Source organism: Cupressus sempervirens, chromosome 10 (genome assembly GCF_028749045.1).
Source record: "Cupressus sempervirens isolate cs-2001-9-10 chromosome 10, ASM2874904v1, whole genome shotgun sequence".
Classification (NCBI taxonomy): Eukaryota; Viridiplantae; Streptophyta; class Pinopsida; order Cupressales; family Cupressaceae; genus Cupressus; species Cupressus sempervirens.
The window spans coordinates 329,805,130-329,830,973 of NC_143127.1; the positions used below are offsets into that span (position 1 = coordinate 329,805,130).

At 34.1% G+C, this 25,844-nt stretch overlaps 1 protein-coding gene across 1 annotated transcript in view; it reads left to right on the forward strand.

The window, feature by feature from the left end:
* Nucleotides 1–22,496, forward strand: part of LOC149533955 (truncated transcription factor CAULIFLOWER A-like) — a 106,417-nt gene extending 83,921 nt beyond the window's left edge. Inside the window, exons 6-8 of the mRNA XM_089805934.1 lie at nucleotides 21,521–21,562; nucleotides 21,644–21,819; nucleotides 21,903–22,496. Of these exons, the coding sequence (XP_089662060.1) occupies nucleotides 21,521–21,562; nucleotides 21,644–21,819; nucleotides 21,903–21,915 (231 nt within the window). The 3' untranslated portion in view covers nucleotides 21,916–22,496. The remainder of the gene's footprint in view (nucleotides 1–21,520; nucleotides 21,563–21,643; nucleotides 21,820–21,902) is intronic.
* The last annotated feature ends 3,348 nt before the right edge of the window (nucleotides 22,497–25,844 follow it).

The following is a 25,844-nucleotide window of genomic DNA, read 5'->3' on the forward strand; positions in this document are numbered from 1 at the left end:
GGTGATCTATTATCTAGCAGTAGAGTTCTAATCATAAGATTATTGCTGAGATATTTTAACAAGTGATTTAGTTAAATCTCTTAATAGAGTAATCGTAATAGACTGTTATATATCCTTTAACGAGGTGCTTACTTCATTGTAAGTTAAAGTCCTTTTACCAAGCACACTTCTAACAAGGTGTTGAAATCCTTGAACAGGGTAAGATCTAATAGTCTTGTAAGTCTTTAACAGGGTAGACCTTTCATAGGGTAGATCATGTTTCATGATCAAACATTGTAGCCTTCATTGGATACACTTTATTATTATAGTAGTGCAACAATTATTAGAAAACTTGGGAGCCAAACGGAAAACCAAGAGTGCACAATGCAATTTTGGATCAATACTTGTATGTATATTTTTCTATGTGTAGAACACATTTCCTTCCTTTGGTAAAGTTGGATGGAATACAAACAAATCTATTGCAGAACAAATAGATGAATTCATTGAGAAAATGGGAGAGAATTTTGAGTCTATTATGACTAGTTACTTTGAGGACTTTAAGAAGTTAATGAAACAAAGACAGGGGATTCTAGTGTCATTAGTTGAGAAACATTTTAATGATGTTTTCCTTTTAGTTGATACTAATTTCACATATGTACAGGCTGCAATTCCAAGGCTAAGATGGTTAAGACCTCTAGGATATGAGATTAATGTTGTAACATCCAATTCTCTTGGGTCTTAATTAACAACTAACATACTTATAGGAAAATAGTAATAACTTCATTTTTATAGGAAGATAGTTAAATCAGTTTCATTCATATGAAAGAGATTGACAATTAAATTAGTTAAACAAAATTTCTTAACTAAGGAATTAAAACACCATCAAATGAATTTACTATAGAAATTGAAATCCACATACCATGGAATTTGAACCAATAAATCATTGTAAGAATTCTTCTGGAATCACCCAGATTTCTCCACAAATACCACTATAAAAAAATCATATAATGACTATCATTCAATACTATTATATCAAAAAAAAATAACGATTAGTATTAAATACCACTACATAAAATTAGGGCATCACAAACTACAGTATCAATTAGGGCATCGATTACCATTGAATCATTAGGGCTGCGAATACCACTATATCACTTAGGGCTTCAATTTCCATTCGATCATTTAGGGCATCAAATACCATTGTATCAAATTAGGGCTTAAGATACCACTATATCATTCCTTTCCTTCTGATTGCCTAACTGTAGCAATAAAATATGATTAGAAGATATGCTCATATTTATTATTCATATAAATGAAAGATAACAATCCACCAGTTAAAACTATCTCTTGCAACTAAATGTAAAATAACTCAATTAATCTTACCTTAGTCTTGCATATACATTATAAAAGTAAAAATACATGTTTTCGATAAACAATTGAATGCATAGTTTATCTTTGTCTGACACACATCCGACATCTTGGGGAGAGGTGAAACATTTTCAGGGGCTTAACCACCCAACCTCAAACCTTAACTTATTCCCCACATGATCTCTAATGAGAAAGGCCCTCCCTACCTAGAATTGAATTTGGAACATCTGTCATCTACTGAGCATCCTGGTATTTAAACGCACCACTAGACTAGACAACAGGAGCTACATCAACAAGATCATGCATGAGCTATTAAATAATTCATATTAAAAATGATAAACATTGTTATGTCATAACTGATACTATTTTCATGTTATTACAGATTCCTTTCTCTCACCTCTTCACCCTTTTCCTTGGCTACATAGCTGGGTGAGTCCCAAGTGTTTGGAATTCTTAGAAAAATCGGTTCTATCAATTATACAAGAAGATTACATGCATCTAGCATTCATAGCCTATCATTTGAGAAAGATATTCTTAAAGAATGCATAATTTATTGCATAATTATAATCTCCATTGGCATAATGATCTATGAATCCATACTAGGATTACATGGCTATCACTTGCCATGAACAAGGAAAAATTAGAAAGAGAATCAAATCTACAGTATCAACAATATATCAACGTAAGCAATAAATGTACATACATATTATGATTATTTGTAATGGTTGGGTCAACATATACCTTGTTATGAAAAGAGCTCATTAATATTCAACATTACCCATAATGTATCTTTGGGTTGTATTTCATTTGTTGAAGTCTGTGATTCTACCAGAATGAACTTGCTGCACTTAGAGACCAGGAGTCAGGTAACTCCAATGACAATCACAAGCGCTTGATTACATTGATTCAAATTGAAATCATGGGTCAAATGAGATGACAATGATTCGTTCCTATATTGTGTTGTCAAAGTTTGCGATGGACTCAACTATGCAAACAATATTTGAAGTACCACATAAGTAAAATACATTCTAAATTTCATGTTGAATGAATCATTGGAGAAGAAACCAGGAGCATCTTAGAATCAAGAGGAAAAAAAATGTTAATGGCTATCACAGTAGCATGGCTTGTATGCAGTTAAGTCTGCAAACCAAGCAGATGTGCAATCAAAGATGGTAGTCAGTCCAAACCTCGGCGGAAGTCTACATGTGAGTCTATACAAATTAAATATCATTTTTGAATGAAAGGATATTTAGCATAAAATGTTATGGTTGTGATGCACATTATACAGAACAAAGACTGGTAGAAGAGCACCTAGTTTTGTGGAAGAAAAAGACATATTGCAAAGAAGGAACATAACACATCGACTTTCCCATATTGATAATGCAAATATTATCATAGTTATAAATTTCACTCACACCCCACACATAGAAAAGAAAGAAGGTCGAGAATTTTTAAAGAAAATTGATCCTAAAAAAAAAGTAGTCGAGTGAATAAAAGGGATAGATATATCCATCCACCTCCCTCATGAATTCCATTAAAAGAGCAGGCTATGACTTCTTGGCTTCCATCAGTTTCAAAGAAAAAAATTCATTCGAATTCAAGCATTAATTTGATTTGAAAAGAAGAGAAATAAAGAGGGAAAAGAATTAATGAGGAGTTGAAAAGTTATAGACTTTATTTTATTATTATAATACATTCTTATATGCATTCACATAAGTCTATTGTTGAGGTGACATCATTAGATTATATTATTATAATTTATTGGTGTCATTTCATTTTTATATTTATGTGTTCATATGTAAGTGTTTACTATAATGATAAGATAAAAATTAATAAGAAATCTGTAAAGGTATGTACTATATTTTAACTCAATTATGTTATGTTTCTCAATTTATTTATTTAAATAGCTCATGTGAGTCCCATAGATATATTCAGTTTCAAGTCGCTAGCTTCTCAACCCATTTACCCAGTGATGGTGATGCTCCCATGCCTCTTTCTTTTCTAACAATGCTTCCACCCCTTCAACGTGTTTCCTACAAGGAAGTTGTCCACGGTTAAATTATATTATCATAATAAATTATTTAATCATAATTAATCAGAATAGTTAACCATCTTCTCGATTCCATGAATTCATGACAAATGATCAATTAACTTGTTATCTTTATTTTGAAATTATAACAAGTAACCATCTTACTATTTCACAGGATTATAAACAAATTAACTATCAACTAACTTCATGTGAACCTCAATGGATTTATTTTAAATTAGGTCAAAATTTGGGATGTAACAAATGTGGATGAGGCATCTACAACAATTAGAGCTTTTCTTGCAAAAGAACTAGATAATAAGGCTACTACCTTTGGTAAATATGATGTTACGAAATGAAAGATAACTACTGACTTAAAGAAAACATCCGTATTAAGAAAGAAGAAAAAAATAGTTAAGAAGCTTAAAGAAAAATTTGGTGAAGGAGTAGAGGAAGGTGAAGAAGAAGATGTCCCTCCTCAAACACCACTGGCCCTAACCCAAGGTCAAGGAGAAGATCAAGGTGAAGAGGAAGTCAATCATGAAGAAGGTGTCAAGAGAGAAGAAGCAATGAACCACCTATAGCCACAAAGAAAAAGAAGAGGAAAGCTATAGCTCCAGTAGTTAGCAAACCAAAGAAGGTTGTAAAATCTAAGCCTCCAGTTCCAACTACTAGAACAAGAACAAGAGCTACTGCTAAGAAAGCTCAAGAAGTGGCAAAGTCAAGAGAAAAGAAGGCCAAGAAAGCTAAACAAGATGATGAGTCTGAGAAGAGACAAAGGAGAAAGTGCATTACTCCAGTCGAATCAGATGAGGACAGGATAGAATTTGATGATAATAGCCAATTCAAAGTGGCAAGTCACAGTCCTTCTGATTTGGATAATCTATGTGAAAATACAAAGACTAATGCAGGGTTAAGTTGATTTTCACATATTGAATTTGATAAGCTTGGAAAGCTAGAAATGGACAAGGTAGAGGAGTTAGTATATGCCATGATGGCAACATTTATGATGGCTCTAATTGATATTGCCAACTCTCTACCAAAGAACTTATATGATAGAGTTGAACAAAGATGGAAATATAGTCTCACAACAGAGAGAAACATAAGGAAACTACACTTGCAAGAGTGATGCCAAATTTAGATAAATCTAAGATGAAAAGGGCCATTAAGAAGTACATAGGAATATTTGCTCCAAAGTACTGAGCATTCAATATTTTGCAGAATAAAATTGAGGATGTTGTTTAGTAGATTACCCAAGAATGGAAGGTAATTTATGGGTTGAAAACACCCAAGGCAATTGAGAAGACATCTATTGAGGTAGGTGATGAAAAAGGTGAACAAGAAGTAACTAAGGTTAATACAATTGATATTGGGAAAGATGCACACGTGGAAGGAACTAAGAAAAATGTAGATACACAGGCAATAGCTGCAAATGAGTTGCAAACAGAATAGAGTATACTAGATATATAGATGTCAAGTGCCAATCCACAACATGGGACAAAAGCAAACATTGAAATTATACAGATCAAGGATGTTTCTGACAATGTGCCTCAGAGCATCAATCCCCTAATAGAGGACATGAAGAAGTTATTGCTAGACACCACCACCAAGGCACAACCATGTAGTCATCCTATATTGGTGAGTGTGGATTAACTTAAGAAGGCAGAGAAGACATCTATAGAGGTGGGAGCACAAGACATATCAAAAACCCCTCAATTTTATGTGATACAACCTACATTACCCATTGTAGTGTATCAAAGAAAAGTGACATCCGTGACCAACATTAGAAAATTGGTGAAAAATGTGTCAATACTAGAAGTTGCTATAAATGCACAGATTGGAACAAAAATTCAAGGTGCAATTGAAATTATAAGCCAAGAAGAGGAGAGGATTGAAGAGTTGGACTTGACTATGAAGCCTGAGAGAAATTAGTAATACAAACACTGGTTACTTTGCCAGCAATTGCTACTCCTCCAAGTCAAGCACTTCATTGGCCGAGTGTAGAAGCTACACCACTACAGTCATCAAGGCCTAGTCCTAGTACATCCAAGGTAGATGAGGTTACATCATTTGGTGATGTCAACTTGGATGAAGTGATTATTTTACCAAAGTTTGACCTTGCAACAATCACTATTGACTGAATGAGCATACTACAGGATGCACTTGCAAAGAAAAAGCATCAAAAAATACTTAGAAGGGAGCATAGGAAGAAGCAAGCATTACAAGACATCAAGGATATGTTTATTGATGCATTCATCTTGCCAACACCTGAAGAAGACAAGTCTATCATGGAGTAGTTGGTAAACATTGTAGAATAGTTCAATGATGCAAACCTAGATTCCAATATAAAATTACTTGAATGTTCTAAGAGAAAATTTCCAGGAAAATTCAGTGATTGCACTTAGTCACATTGAGTTAGCAACCAACATTGAAAGTGTAAAGAAAGTCTTAGAGAATATTTCTCACTTTACACCAAGTTGTGTGATACAACTCTATTCACACAAGAAGTGTCGCACCATATTGAAAATCTAGAGGGAGATATGAAGTTAATAGGTACTACTCTACCAAATTCTTCTCCTCAATGTTAGAAGCACTTCAGGAATTTAATGAATTCCCAAGGTTAGTTGATAGCTCTGCATGTTGAAGATGCAAATATTCAAGCTACATTGATCAGCATCCAATCCATGTTGACTCCTCACATGGATATACTTCACAAGGAGCTAGCCTTTGCAAAGACATTATTGTAGAAAGATCCCCATCTTTCTACACTTGAAGGCTTAGTTCATCTTGTTGCCAAGTTAGCCATCCAACTCAAATCATTGCAAGTAGCTTGTGATAACTAGGATGCAGCTCCGAAGATAATACTTGAGGTCCATAAAACTTTCTTGGACAAACACACTATTTGTGTACAACCCATGACATAAGTGTCAAAATGGGGGAAAATAAATGAAGGGGGAGAATGCATGATAAGTAGAGATCAAACAAAGATAGAGTTAGCATATGCAGAATCTTCTCAGAAGGAGTATTCAGTTTCAAAATTAGAATAGAATAATCAACTTAGGGGGAGTTATTAAATTTTGAGGTATGACTGATGAGTCATAAGTTTTGCAAAATTTTGAACTTTTGAAATTTTGTATGTAAATGGATATTATCTGAGTTATGCTTGAAAGGCTAAGGTTATTCATGCATGACCAAGTATTTTGGCACTCATGTCAAAGGGGGAGATTGTTAATCTCATATTAGTTTTGACATATGAGTGACAATATACTTAAATCATTTACTTAGTTCATGCCGAACAAGTAATACATGTCGAGCATAAGTTGTTAGATAGTATGTACAGACTCACTAGTAAGTGTTGAGTCACTCAAGTGCCGAGAAAATAGTAAGTGTCGATTCATTCAAATGCCGAGTGATCAATGGATGTCAAGTCATTCAAAGGCCAAGTTACAGCATTGAAGTTACAGTTGATGCTGAGCATCAAGGACTTCAAGTGCTAAGTAATACAGTTTTGACATTTGTTTGTAATGGCACAAACTACTATGTAAACCATTTTGGAGCCAACTTAAGGATTTTTTTGTGATCTTAGATGATAAGGATGAGTCTTTATTGATAATCCCTATGTAGTACATGCAACCAATCAGATAAATGGAAGGTTTAAGAAGCAATATGGGTGAATCACAATTGTTGATTCATACCTAACCCTAAGTCACCTAGGTCTTCTTAAGGAGGAAAAACCATAAAATTTTTATGAGTGTATAAGGAGAAAAGAGAGAATTTTTCATGTGCAAACAGAGCATTCATGGTGACTAAGGAGTTGTGAATTGAGATACATTGCAAAATCAGTTATAGGAGAATAGAGAAAAGTAATTTGAAGATAGTAGAGATACATCTGAATAGTGAGGATCAAGTACACATAAGAAAAGAGGTGATATGTTATCTAGCAGTAGAGTGGAAACTACAAGATCATTATTGAGACATTTTAATAAGTGAATCAGTTAAATCTCCTAACAGAGTAGTCTTAGCAGGTTGTTGTAAATCTTTTAATAGGGTTCTTACTTCATTATAAGTTAAATTCCTTTTATCAGGCACACTTCTAATAGGGTGTTGAAATCCTTGAATAGGGTAAGATCTAATAGTCTTGTAAGCCTTTAATAGGGCAAAACTTTCATAGGGTAGATCATGTTTCATGAACAAACATTGTAACCGTCATTGGATCCACTTTATTACTACAGTAGTGGAGATTTTTGGGTGTGTCATCCCCACCCTACTTTTACCTTCTCCTTGGAGGGTTTTCGGATAACCAAATATCTTGTGTTATACATGTGTTGAATGTTTATTTACCTGCATAATATGGATGTATATGCTTAATTTGGTATTTCAGTTTACATGCATAGATTTTGAGATGGATGTGTGGTCAATGATTTTGAGGTTGAAGTTTTAAGTGCTAATTCGCAACCCCCCCCCCCCCCCCCCCTCAAAGTTTACTTTTCCCATTGTATTTCCAACACTTTGATGTTCATTTTTTGTTATTTTGTTTTGGCATTCTTTTTTATGGTTTAATCTAGTTGCAAGGTTAGACATCTCCTTTGGAGATTCTCTTTCCTTGACTATATTAAGTGGTATCAAAGTGTGGTTTACATCAAAGTTAAAGAACAACTTGGAATCCAGTGTCTCAGACTTGCATTCCCTACTATTTTGGAGTGGAAGAAGTTGAGGATCTTAGCCACATCAACTATAGGATACTGCAAGGTGGAAAGAGAATTATTGAGTGCTTTGGAGATTGGAAATTCCAGCTGTCAACCTGAATTTTTTATTGGAAAATGATTGGATCTAACTTGTAATTATGGAAGGTTACATGAGGAGGATTGGTTGTTTGATAAGTTGATATAGTTTCTCAATTATCAAATAGACCTAGTTGCTTGAGGTAGATTGTTGGTGTTGGTATATTCTCATATTGGATAAGGAAAATTAACATTTGTGACCAGATCAATGAAATAGGGGAGTTGAAGAATGGAAATCTTGAAAAATTCCACCTAGAAAGATGACTCGTAGAATATTATAGAGAAAATGATGGAGGATTTCAAGAATGAGATAAGGATTGAGATCCATAATGCTTTGGCTAGGGCTAGGAGAAATCCTAATATTGGAGATGAAATTGAAGAAGCTGCTAAAGATATTGAGACAACGTAAGTTGATATTACTACCAAGGAAGAAAGATTATTAAAAGTTATGTCAGAAATAGTTAAGAATCGTAGAATTGATGGTGTGTGATTTTTCGGTTCTTTACATCTAGAAGAATTGATGTATTAGATTAATAAATTAGAGGATTACTTTGATCTTGAACATATTGAGATCAACAAAGAGTTAGGTTAGCACAAACTAAGTTGATGGGTCATGCTACCTAATGGAGGAAAGAATTGTAGAAACATAGAGATGAGAATGGTGAACCTAAGATCACTAGATGGAAAGTTATGGTTTCTATACAACATGACAAGTGCATACTAGAGGATTGTGAGCTAGAAATGTTTAAGAGATTCTAGAACCTAAAGAAAAGGATTTGATAATTAAGGAGTACACATAGGAGTTCTAAGAGATAACAATTAGATCCGGATATAGAGAGTTATCTGAGGAAAAGGTGGCTAGGTATGTTAATGGTTTGAGACTTAACATTCAAGATGAGTTAAGTATATTTAATATTAGTACAATTTAATATGCTTATCAATATGCCCTAAAGGAAAAAGACAAGTTACCTCTAAAGTTAGGGATAAATCAATTTTTGATAAACGAAAAGTTAAACTTGTGATTTAAGAACTTGATCAATTGATTCAAGGAAAGGACAAACATAATGGAAAATTAGAAGGTACTTATTTCAAATGTTGAAATGTTGGGCATAGGACTCTCCAATTGTTGAACTTGAGTTGTTGGTTTGCAAAAGATTGGATCTAAATTGTAATTATACAAGGTTACACAAGGATGATTGGTTTATTGATAAGTTGTAGTTTTCCAGTTACCGACTAGACCTAGTTGCTTGAGGTAGATTGTTGGTGTTGGTATATTTTCAGAATGGATTAGGGAAATCAACATTTTTTATTAGATCATTAAAACAAAGGAGTTGAAGAATGGAAATCTTATAAACATACCACCTAGAAGGATGAATCCTAGAATATTATAGAGAAAATGATGGAGGATTTCAAGAATGAGATAAGGATTGAGATCCATAATGCTTTGGTTAGGACTAGGAGAAATCCTAATATTGAAGATGAAATTGAAGAAGTTTCTAAAGATATTGAGACAACATAATATTTGATATTCCTACCAAGGAAGAGAGATTGTTATAAGTTATGGTACAAATAGGTAAGAATCATAGAATTGATGGTGCATGCATTTTTGGTTCTTTACATATAGAAGAATTGATGTATTATATTAATGAACTATAGGATTACTTTGATCTTGAAGATATTGAGATCAACAAAGAGTTCAGTTAGCACAAACTAAGTCAAAGGGTCATGTTGCCTTATGGAAGAAAGAAATGTAGAAAGATAGAGATGATAATGGTGAACCTAAGATCACTAGATGGAGAGTTATGGTTTCTATATATCATGCCAAGTTCATACTAGAGGACTGTGAACTGGAACTATTTAAGAGATTCTAGAACTTAAAGAAAAAGGACTTGACAGTTAAGGAGTACACACAGGAGTTCTTAGAGATAACAATTAGATTCAAATATAGAGAGTTATATGAGGAAAAGGTGGCTAGGTATGTTAATGGTTTGAGACTTAACATTCAAGATGAGTTAAGTATGTTGAATATTAGTACAATTTAATAAGCTTATCAATATGTCATGAAGGAAGAAAACAAGTTACATCTAAAGGTAGGGATAAATCCGTTGATGATAAAGGCAAAGTTAAACTTGTGAATTAAGAATATGATCAATTGATTCAAGGAAAAGCCAAACATAATGGAAAATTAGAAGGTACTTATTTTAAATATCAAAATTTTGGACATAGGACTCTCCAATGTTCAATTGTTTCTAGAAAGAAAATACATAACCTTGTGGTACACAAGGGGAAAAAATAGAAATGAACTAGTGAAGAGAGAAGTTACACCTAAGATGAGAGAAAAATTGATGTGTAAGAGAGTTATATTGAGTAAGAAGGAACAGGAGCGTATTCAAAGAAGGCATTTATTTTGAAGTATTTGTAAACATGGAGGTAAATGTTGTAAATTTATAATTGATGGTGGAATACTAATAAGCTTGTATTAGAGGAAATGATGCAAAAGTTAGGATTGAGGAGACTCAAACATCTTGTTCTTATGGAATAAGTTGGTTTCAAGATGATTGTACAAAGGAAGTGAAATAATAGTAATGGCTTAATTTCAATAGTCGACCTTACTAGGATGAGGTATAGTATGATGTGGTTAACATGAGTTCTTTTCATATTTTGTTGGGTAGACCTTGGTGATGTGATGTTGGTCTTTTCATGATTACCAATTTTTTATTTTTTGTCTTTAAAGATGATAGAAGATTTACTTTGGTTCCTTCGAAGGAGGAAGGAATGAAAGATAAGAACCTAACCATGTCGAGAACTTACACCTTAGGAGAACAAATGACTTCATATCATAAGGTGATGGATTTGCAATAGGTGGATTAGAAGGTTATAGAGGTTTTATTGTTGTTGAAGAATCTGATGAGCGAATATGAATCAGTGAGATTGACAACTAGAGACAATTGGATGATGATGATACCACAAGCTATTGGTGAAATGGTATTAGATGAGGAGAAAATTCTTATGATTGTATTAGAGAGCACAAACTTGTTGAATGATATAAGTGGTGGAATCAAACAACAAAAATTGAATAAAGTATTAGTTGGTGATTGCAAAAGTGATAGAGACCGAGACACCTATTGTACTAAGACGGATTAGAATAGAGGTTATGGAAGTAGTAGCAATAAGATACCTAAGGAGAATGTATTCTTTGGGATTTGTAGATTTGTAGAGTTGGCATAGTCATGTCTTTTCTGCTAAAGAAGATATGTGGGTCAAGAATGAGCATGGGATTTATGTTTCAAATCCTATTAGATGTTCATAAGTTACACTTATGAAAAATCTTCTATCCACTAGAGGTGTTTGATGCAGGGGAATTCTTAGGGCATCGGCAATCTTGCATCGCCCAAATTTTTTTTTTTTGGTTCATCCATTTACTATTTTTTTTTAGAGTTTTCCTACTTTTTTAGGTTGTGATCAATTTAGATAACTCATTTTATTATGAAATCCCTATGGTGTGGTCTAGACATCTTGGAGATCCTATGTCTATCTTTGCATGTTATTCTAATATTTCCTATACCAACTTTCTTCTTCTATTGGTCACAAGGGCAAGTTACAACTTGTGATAAAGATTCATGGAATGGGATGCCAATGGTGCATTGTTTTGTGTTGTAATACATTTCAACAACCCTCTTGTATATTTGTAGGACAAAATGTATTTGTTTGGGGTTGTTCTAATGGATTTTGGTCTTGACCTTTCTATTTTTAATACATTTCTTTTGTCTTGAAAATTAGTGATCAGATTAGACAACTTGTGTCTAGTAATATTATATGTATGTACATGCCAGTGGTCCTTGTTTGAGTAGTGTTAGATGGCAAGGGTGCCAAGCTATTAGTAGATAGAAGGATAGGAAGAGATTCAGTAGACACAAGTGGGATAACTAGTATTTGTTTAGGGTTTCATAATTTAGGATGAAAAATGTCCAGTTGTAGTTGCATATTGACAATGGTGATGTAACATATGCATTTGCAAGCTAACTTGATGATAATATAGTGAAATTTCTTCCTTTGATATTCATTGCTTGTTATCATTTTTGAGCATTTATATTGTGGTTTAATCTAGCTGTAAGGTTAAACATCTCATTTGGGTATTATCTTTCATTCACTGTATTAGCATGAAAGAGCAACATTCTAGTTCTTCATCAAATTTATAATATACTTGACAATGTTCAGGATTTCTAAAACAAAGGACCCCTTGTAGATAGGGGTATCTTTCCCCATCTCAACGGTAATCTTGACATGGATACCCATGTCCATCTCATTCTTCTTGCACTTTGGAGAATGGACAAGGCATATGGGGGCTGACTCAGACGTTTGTTTGAACTTTTTCAAGCAAGAGCATTTGCACTTGACCTTCATGGAATAGGACCCAAAAGGACTCCTCCTATTTGTAGTTTTCCTTAAACCCAAAACCCTAATCTTTTCCTTTACCTTAACTTTTTGTTGCTACCTTTGAGAATAATATATCACTTCCTATACTAATCTCACTTGAATGATATTATCTCCCCTTTATATCTTCCAATGTTTAGGAGAGTCACACCTCTTTATCATGTCTTCCCTTTGAATGGCAACAACCTTTCACAATCACCACACTTTGAAATAAACACGAGCCTTCACAATTTCTGCTCTTCATAATTACAACCTTTCTAAAAGAGTCACTACCCTTCATAATTGCTATCCTTTGAAAGAGTTGGAACCTTCCATAAATTTAGCTTTTGAAGGAGTTGCTTGTTTTCTTCTTATTCCCTTTTCTCTTCCATTAATTATTTCTTGAATCGCACCTTTCTTTTTCTCTTTCACCGTCTCTCCCCTTTCAAATGAATTTCTATTTTCTCTTTTAATCTAATGTTTGAGACTCATAACTTCTCATTTTTCATACATTTTTACCCCTCATTAACTTAACTAAATCTTATTTATAATATATTTTAATTTTATTATTTAATGTTTTTACTTTTAATTTGTTATGTTCTTAGACTTTAAATTTATTATTTTTCTGATTAAATCAAATTTAAACAGATAATATTTTAAAAATTTGATTAAAAGACACATGTCATGTTTATTCTATTGATGTGGTGAGCATTATTAGGCACCCAACTGCTACTCTTGCTGCTTTGATCTCTTTGACTATTACACGAAGAATGTTGAAGGCTTGGACCATGACTTTCCTTTGTGAAGACCCTATTAATGAGATCCTTGAGCTTGTGAATGGCCTCAAATTGTTCTATATTCTTTCTATGTCTTCCAACTCACTCAATTGGGTCCTATAAGCATGCACCTATTCATTAGTAATCCAAACTGACAAAATCTGCCTTCCACCTTTATAAGACATGTCATAGGCACCTTGAAAGAGTTTGGACTCCATGAAAGGGCCAATGAGCTCTTACTAACTCTTTAATTCTAACCTTTTATGACTTGTATTAATGTTTTTATGATCTATAAGGCTGTGATGTATTTTTTTTGTTAGAGACTATTCTATTTTGTCTCAATGTTGTCCTCATGCCTCTCAAGAGGCCACCCTTAAATATCACACACTAAGGAAGAAATTAAGCTTGGAAAAATAAGTCAACTTTGACTATTTAACACTTAACTTATTAGCGTATGATGTTTAAGCCATCCACTCTCAAGATGTATCCTACAAGTCACTAATCTAACTTCTTACTAAAAACTATCATCTTTAATCTTGGCATCTTCGTCATTGACTGCTACGCTGACTTCCTATTATGGATTCCCTTATTAGATCTGAAGGATTTGATCAAAACAAATCCACAAAGCCTTCAAATACCTGCATGCAAGAAACCTATCATAGAAGAAAAAGATGATAGGAGGCAAGGGTTTTGCTATGAAAAATATGGTAATATATTCTCAGAAATGAAAGAGATAAAAAGTAATTATAAGAGTTCAACCTTAAAGGTGAACGGAACTCTAAAGCCTAAGAATGCTAGGTTGCACATTTATAATTAATAAAAGAATTAATTATTAATGTAGCTAAGAGAAAGCTTAAGCACTAAAGAGTAATAACTTAACTAATTAAATCAAAATGATTTAAGTAGTAAGAAAACAAAATATTACTCTAACACCCCCCCTTAAGCTAAGCAAAAGGGAAAAGCCAACCTAGCATACCTATGAAAGTAGGAAATGGGTCCCGGCAACAAGGCCTAATTAGATACCCAATACAAGGAAATCTCTATAAACTAGAGACAAAAGAGAAAACCCAGTGGGAAAAACCCCTCTCCAAAAAGAGATGAAAAAACAACAAAAAGAAAATGGCTCAAGAGACTCTCTCAAAACCATAAGTACAACAAGCCCCTCCAATGAGAGAGAGATGAGACACCAAAGCCTCCCCAAAATGATGGAGCCCCTATAGAAATGAACGAACCAATGGAACTCCAATGCGGAAGAAACAAGGGCATAGAACATGGAAACCACTGAATGACTGGAAGCCCTAACTAATGCTCAAAGGAGAAAATATGAGGATCCTAAAAGGGAATCCCCAATGCAGGTGTGCTCACACTATCATGAAAGAGGAGATGAATTTCCTCTGTAGAATCTACAACAAGTGCACCTAGAGGCTCAATGAATGGAGTCGGAGGGTCCGGCAAAGCGGAAGTAGAATCCTATTGAAGAGAAAAAACCTCAAATAGTTGTGGTGTTGTAGTCAAAATAGTGATCTCAGGAACAATACAAAGGTTCAAGTGTACTAACTGCACCACATGATGCTCTTGCGAAAGAGAAAAGTTGTGCTCCGATAGTGGAGATGGAGGACCAAAGTGTGAAAAAGTGTAGATGGGTAGTATGATCTATCATCCCTACAGCAATAAGGCCTCCTGTTGTACTATCCCAAGTGAAGACTGAATCTACTATGAACTTAACTGTCTTCCCTGATCCACTGCATGTAATCTAATAAATTGAGAGAAGGTTTACAGATAGAGATGGAACATACAATACATCATTGAATGTGCCACCTTGAATGCCAATTGAACCTTTCCCATAGACTATTAAGGCAGTGTTATTCCCCATGAGAATATGAGGAATGGGAGAAGCCTCAATAGTGGAGAAGATTCCTTGAGAAGATGTCATATGGTGAGAAGCACCTGAATCTAGTATCAAAGGGACCTAGGAAGGGGATGCAATAGAAGCTTGTAATGCATGACCCTATCCAAAGTTCGATGTAGATTTCAAAGAGATGGAAGAAGACTAAAAGGCAGACCCCTATGAGGTAGAAGAGGATGGAGATAAATAGTGCTCTTCTAAAGAAAAGCTTTCAAATCTGCAATCTGTTTCTCATAGCCATCAAATCTCTTCTGAAAGTAATGTGACTCATCATGAGGTCCCTTCTAGCAATAGGAACAAGTAGGAGTCCCAGTCTTCTTTTTCTCCTTCTTAGAAGAAGACGATGAACTAGTAGAGTGTTGAGAAGAGGGATCTGATATTTGCTTCAGCTTCTATGTATCTAGAGGTGACTTGACAAGCAATGCTTGTGTCTATGAACCTGTAAGTGAATCCATCTAAGTGAGCTTGGATTGCTCACGAGTTAACCTATCACAGAATGTCTCAAAAGAGGACATAACATGTCATGCACCTAGAGCATCCATAGTGGAGTAGAAGGTAGAAGTGAAAATCTGATAAGGACCTTGAAGCTTTAAGAGTATCAAAAAGATACGCTCATCATCTAACTTTGTCTTTCCAGCAGCTTGTAAAATAGATCAAAGAGACTTGAATTTCATCAAGAAGTCTTCAATGCTAGTGAATGATTCAAGAACCAAGGAGGTGAACTCTACATCTATCTATAGAACCCTGAACTGATTCATTGTGCCAAAAAAGATGGAAAACTTGTCTCACATAGTTATGGGTGTAGTCAAACCATCTAGGTGAAATAGTAACACATCTGAAATATTCATTGCAATGATGCCCATTGCCTCATCCATCTTATTGTGTTGCATAAGAACCTCATAGGGCCTCTGTAGAACTAGCTAAGCCACATCGAGGCATGACCATAACCCCTTTTCCATAAGCAATCTTGTCATCTGTCCTTTCCAAGTATGGCAGTTGTGAGGTATAAGGCAGGCGACATAAGAGTTTGTCATTAAGAGAAGAAGAAGTTAGAAGTAGAAGGGTCGATTTTGAAGTAAAATACAGAAATGAAATTGCACACCCCTCCACAATGTAATAAACTAAACCCCAACTTACAAATTGATTGTGTAAAGGAGAGAAGAGCAAAAAAGCTTCAAATATGAATAAAAAATGCTTGGTACCAAATACTATGAAAAGACTGAGAATCTGGAGAGTTCTCTAGAAGAACTTTCTGGTGCTTTTTTCATAATAGAAAATGAAGCTATAACAAAAAGTTTCTTTCAGATCAGAAAAATACCCCCATATGCTTGAGTTATTGCAAACAAACTGACAGGGCCCCCAAAAGAAGAGAAATTATTATTTTTTTTTTTAAATAATAAAATTTAAATATAAAAAAATCATCGCTGAAGCGGCGACGGAGTTGACCAAGGGTGGCGGGGAGGCAGAGCTTAGCCCATGCGACACCACGGCGGAGCAGAGTAGGGGTGAGTAGCGCTTGGGTGGCTCTACGGCAGCGGAGTGGTGGAGTTCGGCCACCAGCATTGAAAAAATTATAACTGGTGCCAAAAATGAAAAAGTCACCGGTTAGTGACCAAGAGTTGATAGCCCGCACCAAAAAACACAAAAGCCGGTCGAAAAAATGGGTCTGCGGGCCAGAAAATAGCCAAGGGCCATTTTTTTAATTTTTTAAAAATATTACCTCGAAGAGCATGCAGGAGGCCACACAGCCTTCTGGGCAAAAAAAATTTTGCCTCTCGGACCACATTGTCCAAAATGAACAAACTTTATATGGAAATGGGGGTTTTGACACCTTCTGGATCCATTCGTAATGTTTTTTTGGCCTCAAGCAGCTCAAAAAATCAGTAAACCCCCCTGTTTTCTCAAAAAATACCCAAAAAAACTCCAAATTTGTTCTATCAAGCCCTCGTTCTCCTTTTTCTCCAAATAACAAACAAACTGTAGCAGATTTGGCTCTGATACCATGAAGGATTTGATAAAAAAAAAATTCACAAAGCCTTCAAATACCTGCATGCCAGAAACCTGTCACAGAAGAAAAAATGAGAGAAGGCAAGGGTTTTTCTTTGAAAAATATGCTAATATATTCTCAAAAATGAAAGGGATAAAAAAAAATTACAAGCGTCCAACCTTAAAGGTGAACAAAACTCTAAAGCCAAAGAAAGCTAGGTTGCACATTAATAATTAATAAAAGAATTAATTATTAATGCACCTAAGAGAAAGCTTAAGCACTAAAGAGTAATAACTTCACTAATTAAATCAAAATGATTTAAGTAGTAAGGAAACAAAGATTACTTAGACAAGATATACCATCATATCAACCTTGTAAAGTTAACCATATCCTTAGCTTTCATTATCCTTTCTGTCAGCTTTAACCCTCCTAAGGATTCTATTATTTCCAAGATACCATATTATACTATCTTCGTTGTGCCTCATTCTGTTTTCCAAGGAAATCTCTTTTGTTTCTCAAGATCCCTATCATCCTTTAACTATGTTTGTCAATGCAGGCATAGATCTGTCATAGGTTAACTATGGATATGGCACTCTTCTATTCAAGTTGTCTTTTTGGGCCAATCTTATCACTGTATTCTCAGTCTCTTGATAGAATCCACTCACTCAACATGTATACTTAATGATAACTATCATACTTTCATGACAAAGTATCGGGCCTTTTTCCTTTCTCAAACTTCCACTTCTACTTGTCTGTCTTGATATCTACGACTTTTTTCATTCTCTCCCATCACTACAGTCCTTGCCATCGAAAATCTACGTTAGAAAGGGATTAGGCAAGACATTCCTTTTAACAATCTTCATGACTTTTATGATCCCCAAAATATCTTTATGAACAAAAACTTTATGTTTGTCTTCTACTATTTACCTATGTCATGAAACTTTCTTTCCCATAATATCGTTCTACGGTCCTTAGCCTTTTTCTAACCATGGTGGTCTACTCTTTCATATTAAAGGTGATTAAGCACTTTACTCACGACTGTTTCCTCATTTCCACTTCATGCAAAGTATTATCATGCAATTTCGATTGGCTACCCTTCCCAATATTTTATGGACTCTCACTGCTGCCCTTTTGGAGGTTGTTGTGGCACTCTTAAAAGAGAACAAAGCTCGTGCATGCTAAATGTTAGCAGATGTACTCCTATGCCTTGTTGTCCATCAAAGATATTATGACTGTCCACTTTCTTGCTTCCAACTATGAAGGGTTTGGACATGCTCACTGCCATATTATGATATGACCTAAATTGTTAAATATGTTGTACATTAACATTTTTTACTATTCTCACTTTCTTTTTCTAGCTAGGTCTCTATAGAAGGCATGTAAATGTTAGATATTTTTTATCCTTCAATCCCTTGTCGATAATTTGTACCTTCATTGTAGCCACCATTCCTTCATTGTTCCCCCATTTTCTTCTGCGGACCCCCTTCAATTCTTTTGCTTCCTTCTCTAATAAGCCTCTGTTTTGGGGCTTCTGCTCTGCAAATGATTTAACCATGGCTTAATATTGGCTGTGAGGAATTCCAGTGAAGATAAGTGTAGATAGAAAATCGATGAAGTGGGTATTGCTTTATATGGTGTATCCAGAATCTCACTTGTGGATGCTGTGTAACATATAAGACAATGTCTCTCGTTAATGAAATTGGTGTGGTTATAGAAGTGTAGGGACATACTTTTGGATCTTATTTCATGGATGATGTTGCCAGTCTTTGACAATTCATATTAGATGAAATTCAAATCAACAGTTACTTTTGGTATTTATTACATGATCCCTCTTCATGTCATTTCTCTTCACACCACATTGTAACCAATGTTCAAGCTATGCGGTATATGAAATGCACCCTTACACCGTGTTGTTAATTAGTTAATAATAATAATAAATACGTGTTGATCTCATGCTAATGTAACGCTTTGCGTGTGCATTTCATACACTTTATAAGTGTGAAACTAATTTTAAGCAACATTTCAATTCAAATACTAATAATCAAATAGATAAAAAACATGAATATTAAAACACACGAATTCCAAAACAGGCCTTTACAAGGGACATTGAAAGAAGTCAATGAAAGTAACTACGGCATCAGACCAACGTATAAGTGAGATTAAATTCAAATTATCCGGCAGGCCAATAGAAAATAGTGGAAGCTATGTATCTTCTCATGGACGAGAGGGACAGCTAAGGAATTGACATTGTTGGTCAGCGGTTTGCTCTTTGAAGAATTAAAAATCGTCCGCTGGTGTCTTCAAGGGGCAAAATTGGAGTCGCCTTCTCCACTTCTTTGAAAGGAAAAGGGACTCCTTGAGAATTCTTTAAATTTAATAACTAGTGGTTGTACCGAAAGTACAATATTAATGCAATAGTTTTTTAAAATTGTAGCTCATATTTGGTGCTTCAAATCTCCCTAAACACGGACATTATCTGTTGGTTTTTGAGGCATATGATACTTATCTTATAGTTTCTATATCGGTCACACTTTAAACCATTGCTTTGTATTTGTTTCGTTTAGGAATTCTTGCGTATTTTGTAGTAGACAGCCCTGTTTATTACCATTTTTTTTTAACTTCCACTAACTCCACATTATGTCAAACAGTTTGCATAAACATCATTCCAAGTTATCTTCATGTGCTTATTATTAGTTTAGCTAAGGAAGTCTTGTATTTCTGATTTGCAATGCAATCGACCTCAGCTCGCTGTTCTGTCATCGGGAGTTTCAAATTGGCAATATTTTACAACAAGAAATAGAACCTAATAATATTCTATTTAATTTCTTCGGTAAGAACAATACATAGATATAATTTCTGATCTTAATGAAAACAACATACCTATCCCTCAAAACTCCTTCCAGAAAACCCCAGTCTGACCGGCATTAATGTTCTTGACCCCTGGGAAGAGCTTTAATCACCTTTAACATTTATAATTTGCCGTGAGATGAACAATCACTGTATAGAAACTTTTTTATACCCAGCAACGAGTTCAATCGACTTTTAACTTGTCATGGAAATCTCTAACAAAGAGTTTAATCGACTCCTATTAACCTGTACGGCATCTTTTTGGAGACTCCTAATGCCCAGCATTGTGAGGCTCAATCATCATGGAAATCTTCTTATAATCAGTTGGTTTTCAGACTCGTCTATTTAATAACAATTGTATTTAATTTTTAATCTCACCATCACGCATAGTACTGTAAAATTTAATCTTTAGTGCACTTTATCACACTTCAAGGTTAAATTTACTTTTTTTTGGCACTGGCACGCACTGCATACATAATTTATGTATTGCCTGTAAAATTTAATATGTATTTGCAAACCAAACAATACCCGAGAAATGAGAATGCGTTCAGTTCCCCATTCTTCCAAACTTCTCCTTTACACAACCTGAGACATCTAAGTTGGCAAACACTCGTCAAAATTCCAAGGGATTCTTCAGCATAATGTCAAATGACCCTTTCAAGTGCATGCAAATTTTTAATTAAAAGCTGCATTTGAGAAAGGACATTTTCATTTAATTAATTATAATGTCCTTATTAAATATGTTCATATTGAAAATATTTTGCTATTTAATTTTTTTAATGTTTAAAAAAAGTTTATTTGGAATAATTAAGATAAGTCATTAACATTTTGTTTGACATCTCTTGCTCTCTTCATCCTGATGATGGATCACTTGATTCGAAACGTTGATGGTAAAAAATCTTTACACAATCGAATCCAGAAATATATCAGTTTATTTGCTATGGATTGTGGAAATTTAATCTCTTTAACATATTGTCTTTTCAAATATTGTCATACAAAAATTAATTGTATTTGATTGATTCAAATGATAAATAATGGTAAACGAAGTTAATTGGATGTCTCCTTATAATTTTACATTGTTTCTAAGTTTCTTGGAAGACACACCAAACACCAAAAATCTCTCCCAAAAGTAACACATGAGAAAGTAACACGAGTCTTCTAGACCATCTTAGCCAACTAAAAATATCAAATAACACCTTAGACAAGATTAAACACCTACTGAAAAAGTCATAATAGATCTCAGTGCAAGAGAAGCCTAAAATGATTGCACATGTTTGTCATCATATCTTCCACTTCATTGTCTACTTAAGACTCTTTCACCAGAAACTATCCAAACACAGCTTATATGACACTTGTGATATTGCTATCAGAATTTAACCGTGTAATTTTTGAGTCAAACTCATTTTTTCTTGGCTCAATTGTAATTAATGGAACCAGGGACACCATATTGAGGAGGAGAATGCGAGACTTCACCTGAAGGTATCTGTTTTCTCGAATTGGCGTCTGTATTTCGTTGTGGTCTAGTTCTTCTGGTTGATTATAACGAAAGACAGCGTACAGGTTCAACAGTTGACAGAGCGCTCCAATTCGGAGAATAATACTGCAGTGGAATTCTTGTTGATTGAGCCTCCTTCGGAAACTCATGATCATCCTCAGACTTCTGAAAGTATATATACACAACACAAAACAAGCATTCTTCAACACAATAAGGCTTCAGACACTTCATTAGAATTGGGGTAAGCTATTTACACGTTTTATATTATGTTTGATAGGAATCATTGGCCATTATTGAAATGTTGATAAGATAATTACATCACAGGTTGTCCATCTGATGCCTGGTTTGGTATTCCCTCACGAAACACGGCATACACTCGTTAGTAACGCTTCTGATTCAATCATATCTCTTGTTGATTGATAACTGATTATGAAGCTGATTGAATCGTTCTTATATACTTGTTTTCGAAGGTGAATGGTAACATAATTTGCCACAAATATTAAAACTATAATATACTTAAATCTTTAATTTTAATTCTGATTTTATCATATGATAAAACAAGGATACGGTATTTCCGTGGCAAAGATTCCCATATATCTGATTTCATATTCATTCGTACAGAGCAAAATTTTCATATAAATGGGCTCTCGTTACAAATGTGACTGTTCTCTGGAACAAATGGCAGATGCTTGGACTGTGTCTTTTATTTCAGTATGTTTCAAATGCTGTCCTATCTCTTTTGGCGCTGTTTTCATTATATTGTATCTCTGGACACTGCTATTACTGGATTGCTGTGTTTTCTGTCAATTGGACGTTGTGTCGGACTTCTGTCGGACTGTGCTGGGGTTGGAATCCAATGTAATTATATATGAACATGTCATTTTGTGATTGTGAATTCTTATTCTCATGGTTTTAAGCTATGACTCTTGTTCTCGAGTATGAGTATGAAATATGAATGTGGGCAAGTAGCAATATTATGGATTAAAATGTTTATGATTAAAGGAAAATTGTTTTAACAAAGATCAGAAATCCAAGTCTTTGTAACTAAATAAAAAATAAACATGTACACGCTTTACCGGACTATAATTTTTTTTCCCTTTTTAAAATTTCAGGGTTCATAAAATAGACCTTAACTATGCTATCAATAGGGGTGATACTCTTATCTTACCACCTTCTTAATATCTTAACAGGTTAGTATTGGATGTGAAGTTTAACTGTTATGGCTGTTCATTTCTTCTTATTAGTCTCTTTGTCTTATATTGAACAGTAATGTACAAATATGGAGGCAAAGTCCTGTGTATTCAGGATACAAGCTACGATGACTGAATAAAATAGCTGCTCTGTTCTCAATATAGATGTAGCCACAAATTGTAGTGAACTACAATAAATTGTCTCTCTTTTCTCATTTTTGTAATTGATTTCTAATTTTAACAGTCCCAACATAAAAGCCTTTTCAGTCTTCTCACTGGTATCATCTGAATCCTCAACACTGTACCTATATCACACTAACAGATGACGAAGCAGAGTTATCCTTATACATTACTTGTAAAGCCTCTTCTTGTTCAATCAGTTTCTTTAAGACCCTCGGTGATATTATCCGTGAGCATTTTACTAACTGCAGTTTCAGCTCTTAGCTTATCCCGAATCGCCCTCAAAGAGTCTTCAAGCTTGTTAATAGACTACTCATGGTCTTCCCTCAAATCGCTATTACCCTTGGCTAAAGTTTGGTCACTTGCTATGATGTTATCAAGACTCTGGTTTGAAGGAGAAGATCTGTCATTCAAATATAGAATCGTAGGTTTCCATCATATTTTTGACATTTTTATTTATATTAGGATTTTCCAAGAACCTATGAACCCCTCTTAATTGCATTATCTTTCTCCATGTAAATAGGGATGTCCATGTAAATTACCATATCCATATCTTTATGGAAATTGGAATTTGAAACTCTTGATTTGGAATTCTAGAATTTGAAATCTAGATTTCAGTTTTTCAAAATTTGGTTTGGACCGTTTGGTTGATCAAGATTTCATTATCAGAATACACATTCCTCTGTTTGATTATACATTTCTGAAATTAGAATACCAACCAAAATAAACATAGATGAAATATATTTTCAATATATTATTACAATCACATAATAATAAATTCCCTAATAAAAAAGAAACGAAAGACTTTGATGAAGTAGAGAAATTTCCATTCATTACAATACAATGAAATCAAGCAGGAATCAATTAAATTTATTTACATTGAAGTCGAGTGGGTTAGATGTTTTACTATTTATATAAGTTATTTATTGAAAATTGGCTTTGCCTGACAGACAATAACACCTTTTCGCACAAAATACATTCAACCATTCTTTCGAGTGGTAGTCTAATGTTCATTGTCATGCCTGAAAGCGACATAAAATTAATAGAAAGATAGACTAAATTACGCCTGCCTTTCTGAATTTCATCCCAGGTTGCAGTGTATCTTTATATCTTCATTACAATCTAGTGTTTTTCTGTACGCCTAGGATTATGGATTATGTGGATTATTCTTGGACAGATTTTGTCCAAATTGACCAAAGTGTGCAATACGGTGATGTCAACTTTATTAAGAAACATTCACAAAATTGTTTTGACCAGGGATTTCAAAAAACTTTTGAGAAATAAATTTCATTTTGACCATGCATATAATCGACTATGGTAAAAAGGGACAATGAAGATTTTGATATGCTGTAGAAGTGTTCAATTTGATCGCAGAAATAGTCACAGAGTCTTTTGGAACTGTTTGTTATTCATTTTCTTTGCATGATTTGGTTGTCTGTAAAGGGGCTGGATGCATCCATTTTCAAAGGCTAAAATTAACTTCTTTCTAGGGATGTCATTCAGTGTAATAGCTTGCTCAGAAATGGCAAAATCAGAGAATATTTCTTCTGTTGAACAGCTGTGGAGGGATATGATCTCTCTTTTTGTTTAGTGTATTTGTTGTTTTGCCACGATCGAGTAGAGTGTCAATCATAGCATCGTGAGCAATAGGTCAGGTGGACCTCAAAAGTTTTTCATTTCAATTCATATGTAATTCAAGTTTTTGATAAATTGGAATTAAAATGGGAATTGGAGCAATATGTAATTCAAATTTTTGGTAAATTGGAATTAAAATGGGCATTCGAGCAATTCCACCTATTCAGATGGAAGACCAAATTATGGATTTGAAGATAAAGGGGGAATCCAAATACTAATTTTTTCAATTCTAGTTCTTATTTTGTGCACATAAACAACGGATTAGAAATATTTAGAAATTACAAATGTCAATTTTGGTTCAAATCCATGAACCAAATAGGCCCTAAGAAGGAGGAATAAGCGAACTAGGGTTTGATTTAGCATTAGGCTTTAAGATAGGACAACTTCCTCGTATTCCTAGCATAGAGTGTTTTGGAAGTGTCTATCTAGTTGACAAAATTGTTGTGATTAGGCATTAATTTATTGTATAATATTACATTAAAATCACAAATCAAGTGTTTTATAATTTTAAATGATTGATAAATTACAATAAAATGTCATTATATTCGTTGCATAGCCATTTCGGTGGCTCAAAGGGTTTTTTGTTTCATTTGGTTTTATGAAAAGATAAAACTAGCTTTCTCATTTTCTTTGACAACAACACAAGGCTCTAAACAATCAAAAGCATTATTATTTGATGATGTGTAGCTAGAGTCATCACCATAAGAGATAGCAACTTTGTTATGAGTAAAGAAGGTAGATGAGGGATGTTTCCTTTTATTCGAATCAACTCTTGATATTAGGAAGTTGCCCCATAATGTACCTTTAAAGAATTCTTCTTAAATAAAATTATCATTTTAGATGGAGTGTTTCTCCCTAAATGCAAATCCCTAACATATTCCATAACAAGTAAAATCAACCTTCTCATGAAGAAGAAGGGGAAATAAAATTGCTTGAGCATGTAGACTATAATCTATAAATGGAAACAAATAGAACAAAAAGGAAATGCACTTGTTATGCATTAAATGGTTAAGGATAACAAAACAAAAGTTAAAAATATTACAAAGTTTATAAATGAGGGTGAGATAATGCACAATTACCTTAGAAATATCTGCTTATGAACCTTTCAAGGGAATGTCTATGACAACCCTCACCAGTATTATTTTCTACATTGTCTCTTTCACCATGCTAAAAAAAATCCACTACTTCATTGACACACTTCTTGTCTATGTAAAACTTCCTACCCTCTACCAGTGGGCATGAGATCTTTGCAATTAAAGAA